The sequence below is a fragment of the Fukomys damarensis genome, unplaced genomic scaffold (genome assembly GCF_012274545.1).
Source record: "Fukomys damarensis isolate Sample0158 unplaced genomic scaffold, DMR_v1.0_HiC HiC_scaffold_19, whole genome shotgun sequence".
NCBI lineage: Eukaryota > Metazoa > Chordata > Mammalia > Rodentia > Bathyergidae > Fukomys > Fukomys damarensis.
In genome coordinates, this window is record NW_022900931.1 from 5,024,605 (window position 1) to 5,042,273 (window position 17,669).

Genomic DNA, 17,669 nt, shown 5'->3' on the forward strand with positions numbered 1-17,669 from the left:
GAACCTGGGTCCTTGGGCTTGCGAGGCAGGCGGCGGCACCCCTGAGCTAAACCCCCGGCCCCTGTTTACTCACCGTATTTTAACCATGTTGTCACATATCTCCACATTGCACTAATTTCTCCTGCCGACTAGTATTCCACAGTATGGATCTGCTACAGTCATCCTATCTGCTCACCAGTTGATGGAAATTGGGCTGTGTTTTGGTTTGGGGGCGTTGTGGAAGATGCTACTGTGAACATTCACATGCGAGTCTTTGTGTGGGCGTTTGTGTTCGTTTCTCATGGGTAAATGTCTAGTAATAAAGTTGCCAGATTGTATAGGGAGTGTGTGTTTAAACTCGTGACACTAGCAGGCTGTTTTTCCAAAGTGACGGTGCCATTTTGCAGTGCCGCTAGCAACACGTAGAATTCCAGATGCTCCCCACTCTCGCCAGCGCTTCCGAACTCTCGCCACAGTGGCGGCGTGGGGTGTGAGCTCATTCGGTTTCAAATTTGCATTTTCCCAATGACTAATGATGTTCATCTTCCTTCCTTTCGAGTGATCGTTTGTCCACTCATACGTCTTCTTTGTTAGTGCTGTACAAATCGTGTCTTCATTTTACTGAGAGTTGTTTTCCTATTATTGACTTGTAAGAATCCATTCTGGGTTTGAGCCTTTTATCAGAAATGACATTTTCCAACTATCTCTCAGTGTGGCTCACTTTTTCATTTTCTTTGCTGTCTTTCGAAATGGAGACGTTTTTTGTTGTTGTTCTTTAATTTTGATGCACATTTAAAATTTTTTACAGGTAGTTTTTTGAGCGGTCCATTTTCGGAAATTTTTGCCTAATCCAATATTGCAAGGATTTTATCCTGTGTTTTCTACTAGAAGTTTAATAATTTTTTTTTTTTTGTACTGGGTATTGAACTCTGGATCTTACACTTGCGAAGCAGGCGGTGGAACCACTGAGGTAAATCCTCAGCCCTAATTTTTGCTTTTCTATTTAGGCCCACTCTTAAAAATTTTTGTATACGGTGTGAGGTAAGGGTCAGGTTCATTCTCCTAAGCAGAGACCCGTGGTTCTGACACCATGTATTGAAAAGCCTATCCTTTCTCTGATTAATTACTTTCACTTTTGTGGAGAATTAGTTGACCATTTAAGTATGAGTATAGTTTTGGGCCCAACAGTCTCTTCTATTAATGTATAGGTCTGTTTGATACCACACACTGTTGACTATTCTGAGCAATTAAGTGTTACAATGAGCAAGTGTAAATTCTCTGACTTTGTTCTTCTCTTTCTAAGCTATTTTATTTTCTTTACTTTTCTATATATTCATTGTGGAATTAGTTTGTCAACTGTTTAAAAAGTCTTGGTGTGATTTTAATTATAAATACACCAGGCCGAGTTGCCATTGTAACAATTGCCGGCTTTAATATTCCATTTTCAGCTCTGTAAACATGGTCAGCTTTCCCATTTATTTAAAAGGTCTTTAATTTCACTAAGCAAGATTTGGTTGTTTACGATGCTCAGATTTTGAACATATTATCTAAAACTTAGTCCTAGGTTTTCTGAGGCAATTGTATGTCTAAGTTTTTTAAATTGAATTTTTAACTATTTAGTTGATTTTTGTAAATGATTTTTTGCAAATGATTTTTGTATCTTAACTTTGAATTTTTGTACATGCTGTTTATTTGTTTAAAGAATTCCCTTTCCATTCCTTGTTTGCTGAAAGTTTTTGTCATGTTTGCTGAATTTCATCAGATCTTCTCTGCATAGATTCTGATGATTATATTATTTTCTCCATTCTTCTTTCGATAATGGGGGGGGATAAAATTGATTAATTTCAGATGTTAAATGAAGCTTTCGCTCTGAGATTAAACCTCACCTGGCAATATATTTGTATGTATTGCTTGATTTTATTTGCTAAATATTGTTAAGAACTCTGTTGCTATCTTTTTGCATGAGTGATATTTGCCCAACATCTTTTCTTATAAGGTCTACATCTGGGTTTGGAATCAGAGTAACACTGGCCCCAGAGAATGCCTTGAAAAACACTTTCCTTCCTCAATTTTGCTTCCTGACTGTTAAATTTTTTTCCCTTTGGTGGTGATGAGGATGGGACCCAGCTCTTTACACCAAGCAGCAATTGCTGTGTGCCTCTTCACTGAGCTGCTTGGCTTAGTACACCCCTCACAGATTTGGTAGCTTTTTTCACCTAGGGAGCCATTTGGTCCTCAACTTTGGGAGCTGTTTGGTCCTCAACTTTTCATTTGGGAAATGTTTTCAATCACAAATTAAATTTTGAAAAAAATCCAGTATGGAACTGCCATGTTTTTCTCTTTCTTCTTGGGCTTTCTTCTTTCACTGATTTTATGTTTTTCAACAAATTCCCCATCATCTTGTCAGGTGTGTGACTTAGAGTGACACTATGCATAGTATTCCTTCATCATTCTTTAAAGAACATAACCTTTTCATTGCAGAGCAGCTTTGCCCTTCCATAATGACCGTGATGACAGCAGAGAGGGCTGTGGTATATTCGGTACCCAGCTTCCTCTGCTGTCAGCATGGACCACTTTTCAAAGTTAGTGAGCTGATACTAATACATTATGTTAATCAAAGCATAATAGTAATATATTATGTTAATTCTTCTCTGTTCACATTCACACAGTTTTTCTCTGAAAGCCCTTTTCTATTCTGGGATATTATCTAGGAAGGGCCAGTCCATTTAGGAGTCCATGTGTCCTTATTCCCTCTTAACAATGACTGTCACTCGTGATGGCCTCGACAGTTTTGATGACCGTCTGTGGTGTAATGCTTTGGGCACGTCCTCCGTTAGGAACCTGGCTGACCAGGGCAGCATGTTTCGGGGAGAAGGACCACAGGGAGAAAAGCCCCCTTCTCAACACACCACACAAAGGCGCACACAGTGTCCGCAGGACTTTTCACTCTTGAAGTTGACCTCGATCACACAGCTGAAGGTCACGTTCTTTCACTTCTAACTTGGTGTTTCACATTATAAATGCATCTTTCTTATCAAACCAGTCTGATAATCTCTACTTTTGGTTGAAATATTTTGTCCATGCATTTTTAAAGTAGTTATTGATATGTTTGGTTTGAGTCTCCTCTTTTTGTGTGTGGTACTGGGGAGTCTCCCCCTTTTTTTTAACTTCGTTTTCTGTTGTTTGTTGTTTTGTTTGTTGTTTATTCTTTCTCTTGACTTTTTAGATTATTTGAATATTTGAAAAATAGTCTCACTTGGGGGGCATATTTATTTGTGTAGTTGTAACGGTTGCTCTGGGTACTGTAATATAGACCTCTGACTTTTTCTAGTCTACATACTGCTCATATTGTACCACTGCCCATAAAGCTCAGAACTTAGGTAAAATGGGTCTGTGTCCTGCACCCTTCCTCATGTCCTTCACGCTGTGGATGGTAAACGTATCGTATCTGCCTATTTTATGAACCCTTCAAGATAATGTTCTTATTTTTACCTTTAAACAGATATTAAGAAATACGAAAAAAGCCTTTTGTAGGTTTTTTCCCCCCCAGATACTTAACCATGTAGGAAACACTCTATTCTTTTCTGAGGAGTTCAGGTCCACGTCCACTATGGTTTCCCTTCCTGTACCGAGCTATCAGTGTGCTAAGGATGGATTCCCCTGGCTTTCTTTGTATTTCAGAATGCCTTTATTTCTCCTTCATTGTTGAAGGATGTTTTCTTAGATGGAAAGTTCTTGGCTGACATTTATTTCCTGCTGCATTTCTGACACAGTCCACATCTTTGGGCTTCTGTTGTTTGGGTGAGAATTGCCGCGGTCATTTTTCTCTTCTTGCGCCCAAGACCTGCCCTTTGAATTCGGCTTGTGACGTGGTGACCGCGGTGGGCCTCGCCATGTGTGTCCTGCGTGGTGTTTGTTGGGCATCTCAAGTGTGTAAATACGTATCTCTGATCAAATTTGGACAGTTTTTGGCCTCTCTGTAAGCGAATTGTTTTCGGGCGCCAGCTCCATTCTTCCTCTCCTCTCCTTCTGTGACTCTATTTAAATGTACGTTAGATTTTCTGGAATTGGTGTCTCTGAGGACTTGTTTAATAAATGCAGATATACGAGTATGCATGCTGTGTCCTTCACAGCAGAGGGCTTCGCCATCTGTCTTTAGGTTCACCCACCCCTCCTTCTGTCTTTCCATTCTTTTGGCTCCATCCAGTGAAATTTTTCATCTTAGATAATATATTTTCCTGTTCTAGCATTTCATTTGGCTTTTATGTCTATTACTCTGCTGAAATTTCCTACCTTATCATTGCTTTAAAAATATTTGATTTTCTTTCTCTCTTTGTTCGTGTTCCATTTTCCCGGTGGTCCATTATTTGGAAAATATTCTGGAAATTGGAATAGTAAATTGAGGAGACTGTAAATTTGGTTGTTTTTTTCCCCAATGAATATTGTTTCTTTTGTTTTACCAGGCAAGTATTTTCGTGGGACTTAAGCTCATACTCTGTCTCTTAATGTGGCAGCTCTGAATTTAGCTCAGATCTTTTATGTTTAGCTATTTTGGGAATTTTCTGAGCGTGTGAGGTTCAGGAGCCAGGCAGAGATGTGGCGAGATGGAATTCTTTAATAATATTTGTACATCTTTGTGGGGTGTGTCATAGTAATTCAATGCGTGTGTATAATGTATAATAATCAAGTCAAGGTAATAAGCACGCCTATCTCTTTAACCATTCATCATTTGCATACGTTGAGAATTTTATATTCTCCTTTTATTTTGAAGTTCCTCATAGATTGTTTGACCAATAGTTGTTATCCTAGGGTACTGAAGAAGAACCAGAAGTGATTTCTGTTTTCAGTGTCCCCCACACACCCTGCTGCTCTCTGGCAACCACTGTTCCCTTCTATTCTTCTACACGGTTGACAAATGAGTGAGAACACGTGGCACTGATGCACCTGGGGTGAGCAACGTCTAGGGCTCCCTCTGTGGCTCTTTCTCTCCCAGGATTTTCTTTTTCTCTCTGGTAGCCATGATCTCCCAACGGTCCATCTTTCCAGGTGTCTCACAGCTGGTGCTCCTGGCGCCCCTCCTGCTGCAGGACCAACCCCAGGCCGGAGGATGGAAATGCTGCCCACACCTGCTGCCCTCTTAGTGTGGCGTCCCCACCAGGCACAGCTGGTCTCTGTCACCGTGCTCTGGGTCACAGGCTCTGGGCTCCCTGTGGTCATCTGTAGGAGGCCGGTCCAAGAGAATCTCAGGCTACCATCACTGGCAAAAGCCAAGTTTTAGCATTTTTCATATGCTTTGTAAAATAAGCACTTTGTTTTAAGAATATCAGCAATTCACTGTACATGTTCGTGATACATAATGCTGTCAGGCTGTGTGGTTCTAAATTCATGGTATTGTATTTTGATGTGATTGAATGGTAAGTTTGAGATTTTTTAATTTTTATTTTAAAAAATTGTTTTTATTCAAGTACCCAGCAGGCATCTCCCTAGATTTTCTTCTAGGTTTTTTTTTCTTGTAATTATAATTTTAAATTTAACTTTTTAATCCATTTTGAATTTACTTTAATATAAGTTACCAAGATTTCATTTAATCTTTTTCCCCCCAAAGTACAAGGCAATTTCCTAAACACAATATAAAAAAAATGAATCTATTTTTAAGAGTAGCCAGTCTTTCTAACACAGAAAATTAATATCCGACTTGGTGAAATTGAGGATGAAAATACAGAACAGTGACAAACTATATCGCAGTTTGGGGGGAAAAACTGAGTAAGAAAATGAAAAAAAATGTTTGTATATGAGTAGTTGTACATGAAGCCCAGGTTGTAGTCCACTTGTTTACATGTTGCTGTGTGTGCCTAACAACCTCAGCAAACCTATCTGTCTCTCTTTCTCATAACCATGTATACAGTGCTAATAGCAGAAGTAAAATAGTAATCATTTATCAGGTATTATCTGCGATAATCATAAGTATAGTACAAGTGCTGTAGAAGTGCTAAATGCTATAATCTTAGTAGTAGTGACACTTAACTTACGGTGGATGCCGTAAAGGAAGGAGACAGCGCTCTGAGCGTCTGGAGGGGAAGTAGCACTGGTCTTGGAAATCAAGGACGTCTTCCTGGGGGAAGTAATGACTGAGCTGAGCTTTGAAACAGACATAGAATTAGCTGTTAAATATGGGAAGTAGGGAAGAATGGAGGAACACAGCAGTTAGCAGAGGATGCAGCAAGAGTAAAAGGACCCAAACAGGAAATGCAGAGCCCTTTGAGGGCAGCGTGGCTTCCTGCTGTGGTAGAGGTGTGAGCCGGGCCAGCTATGCAGACTTGGAGTTACTGGATATGAGTTTTTATCCTAAGACCCAAAGTCTGGCATACAGGTATTTTAAGCAAAAGAGTGACCTGATTAGATTTGTATTTCAAGAAGATCTGGCTGGCGGTTATGTGGAAGTATACTGGAGGGAGGCAAATTAGGTACAAGGAGATTACAACAATCCAAGTGAGTGAAAGTGGGAGCATAGGGGCCAGGGTTTGGCTCAGTGGTTCCACCGCCTGCCTCGCAAGCACAAGGATCCGAGTTCAATCCACAGTACCAAAAAAGAAAAAAGAAAAAGAAAAAAAAAAAGATAGGAGCTTGGCCCTCTCTGTGAGAATATGAATGGATGGGTGAGTGGGTGGATGTGTAACCTGAGTTGAACAAACAAGGCTAAAGCTGTTTAATTTTGGTTCCCACTGTGACTTAAATTTGCTCCAGTGGATGAGTTCTTTTGTCCTAATGGAAGCATTAGCTGACCTTCCTTTTTTTAGGCGAGTCCTGGATCATACGCAGAGCCTCAGTTTAGTAGTGCTGCAGCTCCTCTCACATAGGATTCAAACCGGTAGTCTTGGCTGACATGTGGCTTGTGTCCTTCCCACACAGCCCTGCGAACAGGTGGGCATAAGGGAGCCTGATGCTGTATCTCTCTCCCCTTTGCCAACTTTTCTGACTCCTTCTGAGCTGCATCGTCAGGGCCTAACAAGGTGCTTCCCCTCCCTTGGGTGCCTCTGTTGCCTTTGAGTTTCTTATAAGTCAAAGGTAAACACACCTCCTTCCCAGCGGAGTACTTTTCCCTTCTCAGCCCTTGGAAATCTGGGGCTGGAGGAGAGCCTCCTCCATCAAAGTCTCCCCTGTGCCCTGTGGCGGCCTTGAGCAGGAGCTAAGATGCCCGCATGTGCTTGTGTGCACTTACTCTCGCTCTGACCCATGCAGGACCTTGGTAATTATTTTCCAGTGACTCTGAGCATTGCACCCCTTCTTCCTTTTCCACATGGCCAGCCAGCTCCCCTCTCACATGCAAGGTTTCTGCTGGGAGCAAGGCACCAGCACTCCCAGTTGCAGGGGACCCAAGTCAAGCTTCTCCAGTGGGATTGTTCCTGAGCAGAAGGCTCAGTCTACTTGACTCATGGCAGAAGCCAGGGCAGGTGCTGTGGTCCACAGAGAACTTTATTACATCAGAGGTGGCAGTGATTCTCATACCCAAGGGCCCTCTTTTCAGGAACTGATTTAGGGGCACTTTACACCAGAGGTGGCATATTGCAGAGAGGGGACCTTCTCTTGGGTAGAGCTTCATGGCCAAGTGACACACAGTTTGCCTGTGTGTACAGTGGACCAGGTAGAGGGGCAGCCGCATGAGGCCCTTTAGCTCACCACAGAACTCACTACTAAAAGAAAACAAACTTTACCTGTTAGTTTGGAGGACAAGGTTGAGGTGGGGCTAGACCAGGAGGCCACCCTACGCGTGGCATTAGAGCTCACCCGCAGAACCGCTGCCTCCCCACCAGGAGCAGTGCTCACCAGACTTCAGGTGAGGGCTGGGCATCTCTCACCCGTTATGGTTTAGATCTAGAATGGTGGTAGCAATCCTACGGCACGCATGCTGCCATGGGCTGTTTATATCATTCACAGCTCTAAGAAGATTTGCCGTCCTTGACTAGAATGTCCCCAAAGCCTCGTGTGTGCAGGGGTGGGGCATTTGGAAGACGATTGGATCGTGGGGTGTCACACTCATCAGAGGACCGCCCCATGGATGAGTCCATCCCTGAATGCACTCTTACGAGGCGGGAGTGAGGTCGAAGAGGCAGGCCCTGGGGGGTGTGACCTCGAAGTGTGTATCTCCCTTCCTGGGTCCCCCTCACTCTCAGCTTCCTGGCCACCGTGGCATGAGCAGCGTTCTTCCACCAGCCCCTTCCACTGCGCCCTCCTGCCTTGGAGCCAGTTGACCATGGACTGAGTCCTTTAAAAACCACGAGCCAAGATAAGCTGCTCCTCTCTCCCTTTCTTTCCTTCCTTCCTTGCTTGCTTTCTTGCTTGCTTGCTTTCTTCTTATACCGGGGATGGAACTTGGGACCTTCTGCTTGTGAGGCAGGCAGTGGCACCATTGAGCTAAATCCCTGGCCCTAAATTTTGAGTGTTGAATGTCTTGTCCCAGCGATGAGAAAGCAACTGAGACAACCCCTCTCTCCCGTTTCTTTCTTTTTTTCTGGACCTTTTCGAACCCTGGATGTGGACGAGGAGTTTAGTTTGTCTACCTGGTCCTCACCCAAGCACTACTTTTTAACAATCAAAGCTGGGTGGCCTGTCTCATGCCCACTTCTTCATCTCCTGTCTGTTGTCTGGGGATCTTAGCCAGAACCGCTTTTTGCTGTCCTGTCACAGATGGGTGCTGACACTTGGTGTGTACGTGACATACACAGAAGGTGGGGCATGTGATCCAACTCTGGCCTGCAGCTGAGGCCTTTGACTCATTAGCTGTGATTCTTGTAAGAACCCTCCCTCACAGTGGGTGTGACTACTCACTCTCATTTGCAGTTACGAATAGAGATGCAGAAGAGGAAGCAGCTCGTCTGAGTCACATCAGCAGGAAGGAAGGAGCAGGGGACTTGTGCTCTGGCCTTTCTGAATCTCAAACCAATGCTCACTCCCAAGTTGTTTCTGGTGCCATCCTGTTAATGCCCAAGTGACTGGGCCCTGAGTCATGGGACCATATTCACCTTGGAAATGTGTTTTTGAATAATTTTCTAATCATGTATTCTTGCTAAGACTTTAAGTGTACTCTAGTTTTCTAGTGGTGCCCTACAAAGACACAAAGCTAGTGTCCTAGAGCAACACAAACTTCTTACGCTAACGTTTAGCCAGTGAGAAGCCCATGGCATCCTAGAACTCTCAGGCTAAAACCAGGCGGCAGCAGGTCCCCTGGAGCTGCGGGAAGATCTTTTTCTAGTCACCTGCAACTTCTACAGGCCACCTGCTCTCCTTGGCTCACAGCCCCTTCCAACATCTTCAGAGCTACGAAGGTCACACCTTTCCCTGGCTGCTGCTTTCTGCATTTCTGAGAACTCATGTGATTAGAGTAGGCCCGCCCACCCAGATAAGCCAGGATACCCTTCTGTTTCAAGGTACATGTTTAACCGCATCAACAAAGCCCTCCGCGGTGTAAGGTTAGGTACCTGCAGATCCCTGAGGGGTGGGACCTGGACACCTTGCAGGTGTCTCACCAACCACACATTATTCTTTGGACATTAGAAGTTTAACCAAAACCCTTGTTTTTTCCTCAGTCTGTGCCATCACTAGCAGAATGCAGAAATGTGAAGATGTATAATCAGTTTGATTTTTCTCTGCTTTTTAAAAATCAATTTGTAGTGCTATTTTACTAAGTGATTAGGTTTGCCTTAGGTTTGAAACTTCATGTAAATTCATTGCTGCCATTTCCAATTCAATATTAAGCATCTAATCCATGGTGTTATAGAAGACATGTTTACAATAATATTTTTGTTCTCTTTTAATACAGATTTGGATTTAAAACAACCACTAGAATCAATTGGAAGCAATTTTTAACATCATTTTATGAGCTTCAGGGGTTGGAAAATAGTAATATAGTTCCCCCCCTAAAAAGAGATAGGTATGTATAAAACCCACTGAATTTTAGGTGTACAAATTATAAGATGTAAAAGATTAGTGAATACCTGAGTTACTTTCTCTTCATCTGTTTGAATGGTCAATTAAACTCCATTGAATAATTGCCAAATTGTACATAATGATTTACAGCTTAGAAGTATGTTTCATATTTAAATTTGCCTTCAAACCTAAGTCTGGTACGGTTACTGTTCCAATTTCTAGGTGAGAAAAATAAGACTGTAAGGGATCTTCACTGGGTCATGTGCTGTGGGCCCAGCCAGGGGGCTCGAGCTCCCCGGTACACCCCGCTCACAGTGCTCCCCTCGTCTGAGTGTAAAACACTGAGGCTGTGTACTGACGTGTACTTGCCGTGTGTTATATGGAAAGGGGCAGTCACTCTCAGTGTGGGGCAAGTACGGGGTCCTGGGGATGTTGGCCTTGGGTGTCGATTCTAATGTCTGTTATAACTTGTAAGTACAGTTTCATGGAGGCTGTGGTGGGGGCCAAAGAATGTTTAAAAAAGTATTTCATCATCTGGCACTTTTGAGTGTAGACTTTTGCCCTCAGAAGTCTTTTGTTTATGTTGATGTACATCCTGTACGGATTGTCCTACATGGATCTTAAAAAAATAGGCTTTATAATCTGAGCACATGTGCTGAAGGCACTGCAGTCTTTCGTAAGGTAAAATGTACCCCAGAGTTACTCCCCTTCTAACTGGGCCTACCCCTGTCTTGGGATTTATCCATATTTAGTGACTGTTAGTGACTTCTCTGCCTGAGAGCTCTCTCTCCTTGCTACAAGTTCCTGTTATAAGGGAAGTTTCTCAGTTGCTTACAATTTTCTTCTCTGACTGCACCTTGTCAGAATTAAAATGAAAGTTTCATTTACTTGAAAACAGTGGTTCTCAAGCAGAGGCAGTCTTGCCTCTCAGGTGACACTTGGCAGCGTCAGGAGACAGACTAGATTGTCATAACTGGGGGTGAAGACACCTTTTCTGATACCTAGTGGGTGGAGAGAGCCCAGGAGCACTGCCCAGTGTCCTGTGAGTGTCCCATGACGAAGAACCGCCAGCCTCCACATCGGGGATCTTGTGCAGACAACCTGTTCATGCGAGTGCTGGTGATTTTTAGAAAAACTGGGTTCCAATGAGGAACTCAGTGTGTTTCTCTGAGACGTGGCTGTGTGTGTGTGTTATACACTTCCGCACAGCTGGAAGAAGCTGAGAGAGCTGTCTAGATGCAACCAAAGCCCCAAACAAACAAGGGAGTGGGCCCGTGCGTAAACCGATCCACCATCCCTTGTTGCCTAGTGGGAAAGGATAAAGTGTCTAGTTGAACATTAAGGAGAGGGATGACAGCAAATGCTATTTTATTATTCTCATTGTCCCCCTTTCATATCAGAGTCTGTATTGAAATTGATTTTGACCTCCAGGGTGGATGCTTATGACCCCCAAGGGTATGTGTGTGGACGAGGGAGCCTGAGCTCAGCTGGTCAGCATGGGGGGCGGGTGGCACAGCTAATTGGTACCTGTGAGAGCTGCATGCTATTGGATGCCACACCCACCAAGTGACCAAACGAACAGGCCCACGAGTGCAACGTGCTTGCAGTTAGGTGCCATTCACAGAGAAAACACCATCACAGTTGTGTGGTCCGTGCACTTTGTATAAAGAAAAGACACAGTTCGAGAGTATCATCTAATTTCTGTGTTTCTCCTAATTCTCTTGCATCATCAACTCTAGAAACCAATCTTGCGGAGAAAATGTTATCACAAAGTTACTCAGACATGCTGAAGACAGCTACGGGTTCCTGAAGAAAGGGTTACTGATGAACAGCACCTCTGTAAGATTCTGAACCCCTTCTCTGTTGAGAAATTCACTGTTTCTAAGAAAGCTAACACTCAGACCACTAACAACCTTTTTGTTTTATTTTTTGCAGTACTGGGGATCGAACCCAGGATCTTGTGCTTGCCAGGCAGGCGCAGTAGAACTGAGCTACATCCCAGCCCTTTTTTAAAAAAATTGATTTTATTGGTACATTTAATGGAAATTTGTACCTTTACATGATCAATCTTGATTCTTATTTTTTCCCCATTCCCCTGTCCTCCCTTCAACCCCTCCCTCCCTCCCTATCTACAAAGGCTTTGTTTCCATTAATTTCCATTTTCCTCAAAACCTTTTTAAAACTCAGGTGGCCAGTAAAAACTCTGGATTCCTTGCTTAGCAATCCATCCAATACTTTTTGAGCTCCTGTTGTGTACAGAGAATTGTTCTGAGGGTTCAGGGTTGTCAGGCCTGACCCCTAAGGTTGTGTCTAGTTGAGAAGAAGAGAGAAATAGCATAAAACCAGTTGCAGAGCAGTAAGATAAATGCCCATAGCAGTGTATGCTGCAAGACTGTTAAGAATGGCGTAACCAGTCAGTATTGACTGTTAATTAACAAATGATCCAGACTTGCTGAGCTTTCCCTGCCCCAAGAGTTTATCAGTTTATAATCAACTTGTCTACATGGAAGCATTTTTTTAGTTCCAGAGTAGCGTATTTAATGTTTTAAGTGTACAGTACGGCAAAAGGAGGCCAATTCAGGAATTTTCAACTTGCTCCTCCAGCTTTAAACATTGGTTGGCTCTAATGTTTATTTTATAAAGTAGCAGTTGGATAGTCTTGATGCAGAGTGACATTTCCCAAGTTTATTTACCGAGCATATTCTGTAACCAAATCTCTAGTACTAAAGTACTGAGGAGTAGAAATTTCTTGTCCTTAGACTCACATGGGACTGTGTACAAAAGGTGTTATCTGCCAGAGGAACCACTGAACCTCAGCACTGGCTTCTGGATCTGCTGGCCAAGCTGAAGCCTGTGAGCCCCAGGGCACGCTCCGGAGACAGCCCACTGCCAGCAGCTGGCCTGAAGGCTTGGGTGTGCCCTGCGAGCTGGGGACCTTGGCTTCTGCGTCCCTCAGTGTGGACTGCCATTGCTTGGGGTTTCCAAGCCCAGTGCGGATTCAGAGATACGTGTTGCCGTGTTCCCGGGGAGTCACGCCTACCTTAATTACGGCTGTCCCCTTTCATCCATGCTCCCACTCCATGAATTCCCTCAATTGTAGGTAGTATGGAGCCCTGTAGAGTCGTGTTTCACTTAATGATGGTCACATGTTCAGAGAAATGCATAGCGGAGTGATGCCGTCTCTGTGGGAGCATGAGCAAGTCCTTGTGTACTTGCACACACGTGGAGAGTGCAGCCTGCGACACATCTAGGCTGCATGGTATATACAGTTGTATGTGTGGTCTGTTATTGACCAAAGTGTCATTATGTGGCACACGACTGTGTGTACTGGCTTTTCCTCTACAGGCATCGCTATGCTGAGGGGAAATTTATACATTAGACACAGTAAAAGATTAACAATAATAACTAATAATAAAATAGAATAACTATGAAAAGAAACTGTGATCAAATTTATGTGACTGTGATCCCCCCCCAGCATTTTATTACACTGTATCATACCGACCACAGGTGACTGAGGGTGAGTGAAACCACAGAGAGAGAAGGTGGCTAGGAGGCTGTGACACTGGTGTGGCTTACCTCACACCATCCCAGTCTTTAACAATACACACTCTTCTAGTCCACTCAACGCCTCTGCCAGGGAGATGTTATTATCTCCGTGTGACAGCAGAGGGAAGGGAGCAGGAGCTGAGCCCCCACCGGGGGAGCTGGGTTTCCGGGCAGGCACCTGGCTCCATGCAGGCCCAATCCAGTGCAGGGCAGAACTGCCAGGGATGCTGGATAAGCCACCTGGACAAAGATAAATGAAAACTTTGGGGAGTTTCCCGACCTTGGCTCTATTCATAAATTGAAGCAGTAATTTAATTAAAAATAGTGTGGTTTTCATTTTTGCTAATGGAGGACTGTAATAATGCTTAACACTCCAAGTACTAGACTATGTATTGCTGTACTGTTCAACCAGAGCCCAACACACACACGCACACACAAGTGCAGGTTAAGAATTGAATGTCTAGGGCTGGGGATTTAGCTCAGTGGTTCTGCCTCCTGCCTTGTAAGCACAAGGACCCGAGTTCAATCCCTGGTACCAAAAAAAAAAAAAAAAGAAAAAAAAGAATTGAATGTCCAACTCTTGCTGTAGATTGCAGCCCTAGAAAGCAGGTCCCTCTCCTGCTATGGAGAGGAACACAGTAGAAGAAAGGCCACAATGATCAGCCCAAGTCATGTGTTTCATTTGCTGTCTGTAAATACTGCCACTACTCTGCAGGTGACTCTGTCGTCGCAATCACTAACCCTAAATCTAGTGTGGCCGTTCACTTACTCTCATTCGTGGTGTTATCATTTGTAGATGACATGACTTTTATTAATAGACAATCTTCTCCCCAGATGTTGAATTAATATTCTCATTTTGAAGGTCACTGGGTACAAGGTCAATATTCAAGAACAGGCATATTTGTGTAAACTTTGCAGTAAAAAATTCAAAAAAGAACTTTCAAAGTATCATTGCTAATAACATGTTTAAAAATTAAATAAGTCTCTATGCTGAGGATTACAAAGATTGTTTATTGAAATGATACTAATACTTCACAAATTTTCACAAAGTATAAGAAAAAGAAACACATCTCACTTCATTCTAGAAAGCCAACATTATTACTCTGATACCAAATTCAGACAAAGGCATCAAAATAAAAGCCACGGACCGATATCCTTCGTGACTATACATACAAAAGCTTTCATCAAAATATTAGTGGACTAAATTCAAGGCCATATAACAAGGATTATGTACTATAAACATAGGGGATTTATCGCTGGATTGCATGGTTGGTTTAACGCCCCCAAATCAATTAATATGATACATAATATTAATAGAATTAAGAACAAAACTACATGATCATGTCTGTAGATGCAAAAAAAGTATTTGAAAAATATTCATACCTCAATACTTATTCATAATAGTAACTTCCAACAAACTTGAAATGAAGATAAATTTCTTAACGTGACAGAGGGTGTTTATGGCAAACCCAGAGCCAACAGCATATTAGTAGTAAAAGATTGTTTTCCCCTTGTTCAGGAAGAACAGAGAAATGTCAGCTCTTGCTGTTTCTATTTAGTAATATACTGGAGTTCTAGACAATCTAGTTAGGAAAAAAAAAAGAAAAAAGAAAAGGAAAGGAAGGAAGGAAAGAAAGAAACAAAGAAAGAAACAAAGAAAGAAACAAAGAAAGAAACAAAGAAAGAAAGAAAGAAAATAAGAGGCATCCAGGTTGGAAAGGAAGAAGCAAAACCATCTTTATTAAAGGACAACATGATCTTATGCTTGAAAATTAAAGTAGTTAGGAAAAAAAAAGAAAAAAGAAAAGGAAAGGAAGGAAGGAAGGAAAGAAAGAAAGAAAGAAAGAAAGAAAGAAAGAAAGAAAGAAAGAAAGAAGAAAGAAAGAAAGAAAATAAGAGGCATCCAGATTGGAAAGGAAGAAGCAAAACCATCTTTATTAAAGGACAACATGATCTTATGCTTGAAAATTAAATGAGAAAACAAATGCCCCATACACACACAATTAAAACTAATAGATTTCATGAAGGTTGCAGGATATAAGATCAATATACAAAAATTATGTTTCTATAAACTAGTAATGAAACAATCAGAAAATGAAATTTAGAAAGCAATTCCATTCATAGCAACATCAAAAAGTAAAATGTCTAAGAATAAATTCAGCAAAAGGAGTGCCAGAATAAAAATTACAAACATTTTAAAAGAAATTAAAAGAGATATAAATAAAAGTCATTCCATATTCATGGGTTAGAATACTCAGCATTAGTAAGATTGTGGTTCACTCCACACTAATCTATGTATTTAATGCAAATGCTATCAAAACCCCAGGTGTCTTTTTTTGCAATTGAAAAGAATGATCTTAAAATACATATGGAAATACAAATTCATATCTCACAGAATAGCCAAAATAATCTTGGAAGAGAAGAATAAAGTTAGAATAGTTAAACTTTGATTTTAATCTTAGCATAAGCTGTAGTATTATTGTGTCCTACTGACATAGGGATAGCCAAATGGATCAATGAAACAAAATTGAGAATCAAATAAGCCTTTACATTTAGAATCAGTTCATTTTTGATAACTATAATGGTGAAAGGATAATCTTTTTTTAAATGGTGCTGAGAAAATTAAATATCCAGATGCCAAAAGATGACTGTTACTTTTACTGTGCTACAGACAGACCTTGGTGTAAGAGATAAAATGATAAAACTCTTAGAAGAAAAGTATCTGTATGAATCTTTATGATTTTATGTTAGGCAAGCATTTCTTAGATACAACCTCAAAAGCATATTGAACTTCATCAAAATCAAAAATTTATGCTCCAAAATATACCATTAAGGAAGAGGAAACAAGTGAGAAGACAAGCAGACTGGGAGTAAACAGGTGCAAATCACGTCTTCTGTAAAGGACTGATGCGTCCAGAATATATAAAAAACTCAGCGAGAAAATGGCCTTATTTAAAGTGAGCGAGAAGTTTTAATAGGCATTTCCCCAAAGATACACAAATAGAGCCAATAAGTACATGAAATGCTCAACATCATTAGCTCTTAAAGAAATGCTGATCAAAACCATAATGAGATACTATTCCTTCCCCATCAGAAGAGCTATAGTTAAAAAGACTGACAATAACAGTAGTCAAGGATGTAGAGTACTGGAACTCTCAAGCTCTGCTAGTGGCCATGGAAAATAGGACAGCCACTGTGGGAATACGGTGTAGCAGCTTTTTGACAAAATTAAACATTAACTAAGTGCATGGCCCAGCAATCCCATGCCTAGGTGTCAGCCTGAGAGAAAAACAAGGGCACACAAAGACTTGAGTGCAGATGTTCTTAGCAATGTTATGCACAGTCTCCGAGCTGGAAACCCACGAATGGATCAACAAAATGTGACCTATGCTGCTCAGGAATAAAAGGAACAGAACACAGATACGCACCAGCGTGTGGACGAACCCCAGAAAGACTGTGCTAAGCGAAAAAAGCCCCATGCAGAAGGCCAGCTATTTATTGTATAAGCCTGCTTCTATGAAATCTCCAGGGAAGAGGAAATTCGGTAAAGACAAAAAGTAAAAGTACCTGCCTTAGGCTGGGCATGGAAATGGGGAGCAAGCAGAACTAGGAATGAGGATTCTTTGCGGGGAGTAACGGGAACGGTCTACTGTTAGTGGTGATGGCAGCACATTGCTGCGCATTTATCAGACATCATTTTAAGATTGTCACTGGTTCTTGTTGGGACTTTAAAAAATTCATTTGTGTTCCTAAATCCCAAAGTAAGCATGCATGTGTCCCCTAATTTATTTTACCCCAGAGAACTTGATTCACTTTCCCTATTTTGGGCCCCAAATAGCAGTTGACATTTGTATCCTGCTCTACCACTTCATAAATCTTTTTTTGCATTAATATCCATAGCATCTCTCCATGAAGTAGGGATTCTTTTATCTTTCCTGTCTTTCCGGTAAACAAGGGCCTGCAATTTTCATATTCAATTTACTTAGTGGCAATTTTTTATTCTGGGTGGGAAGAAAGCTGCCTCAGTGTATTTTGCTCACGATATGTCGTCGTCAAGCTGCACGGCTGAAGTTTTTCTCACTAAGTAATTATCCATTTATGTAATGGATGAGGTTAGAGGTACTGAAAGCCAGTGTAATTAATTAATATCCTTAGTAAACTGGCCGGCTGTGATGGACCTGCTGGGAAGTTCTGAGCCACCCAGGTGGGGCCAGGGAAGC

At 41.9% G+C, this 17,669-nt stretch overlaps 1 protein-coding gene across 12 annotated transcripts in view; it reads left to right on the forward strand.

Moving 5' to 3' along the window:
* Positions 1-17,669, forward strand: part of Efcab6 (EF-hand calcium binding domain 6) — a 210,288-nt gene that overhangs the window by 99,523 nt on the left and 93,096 nt on the right. For 11 of the 12 annotated variants that reach the window (XM_010634367.2, XM_010634369.3, XM_010634370.2 and 8 more), the window contains 2 exons: positions 9,797-9,907; positions 11,643-11,742. The exons of the other annotated variant lie outside the window; for it this stretch is intronic. In XM_010634367.2, coding sequence (XP_010632669.1) covers positions 9,797-9,907; positions 11,643-11,742 — 211 coding nt within the window. Of the gene's footprint in view, positions 1-9,796; positions 9,908-11,642; positions 11,743-17,669 lie in introns of those variants that run through there. 12 annotated transcript variants of the gene reach the window in all.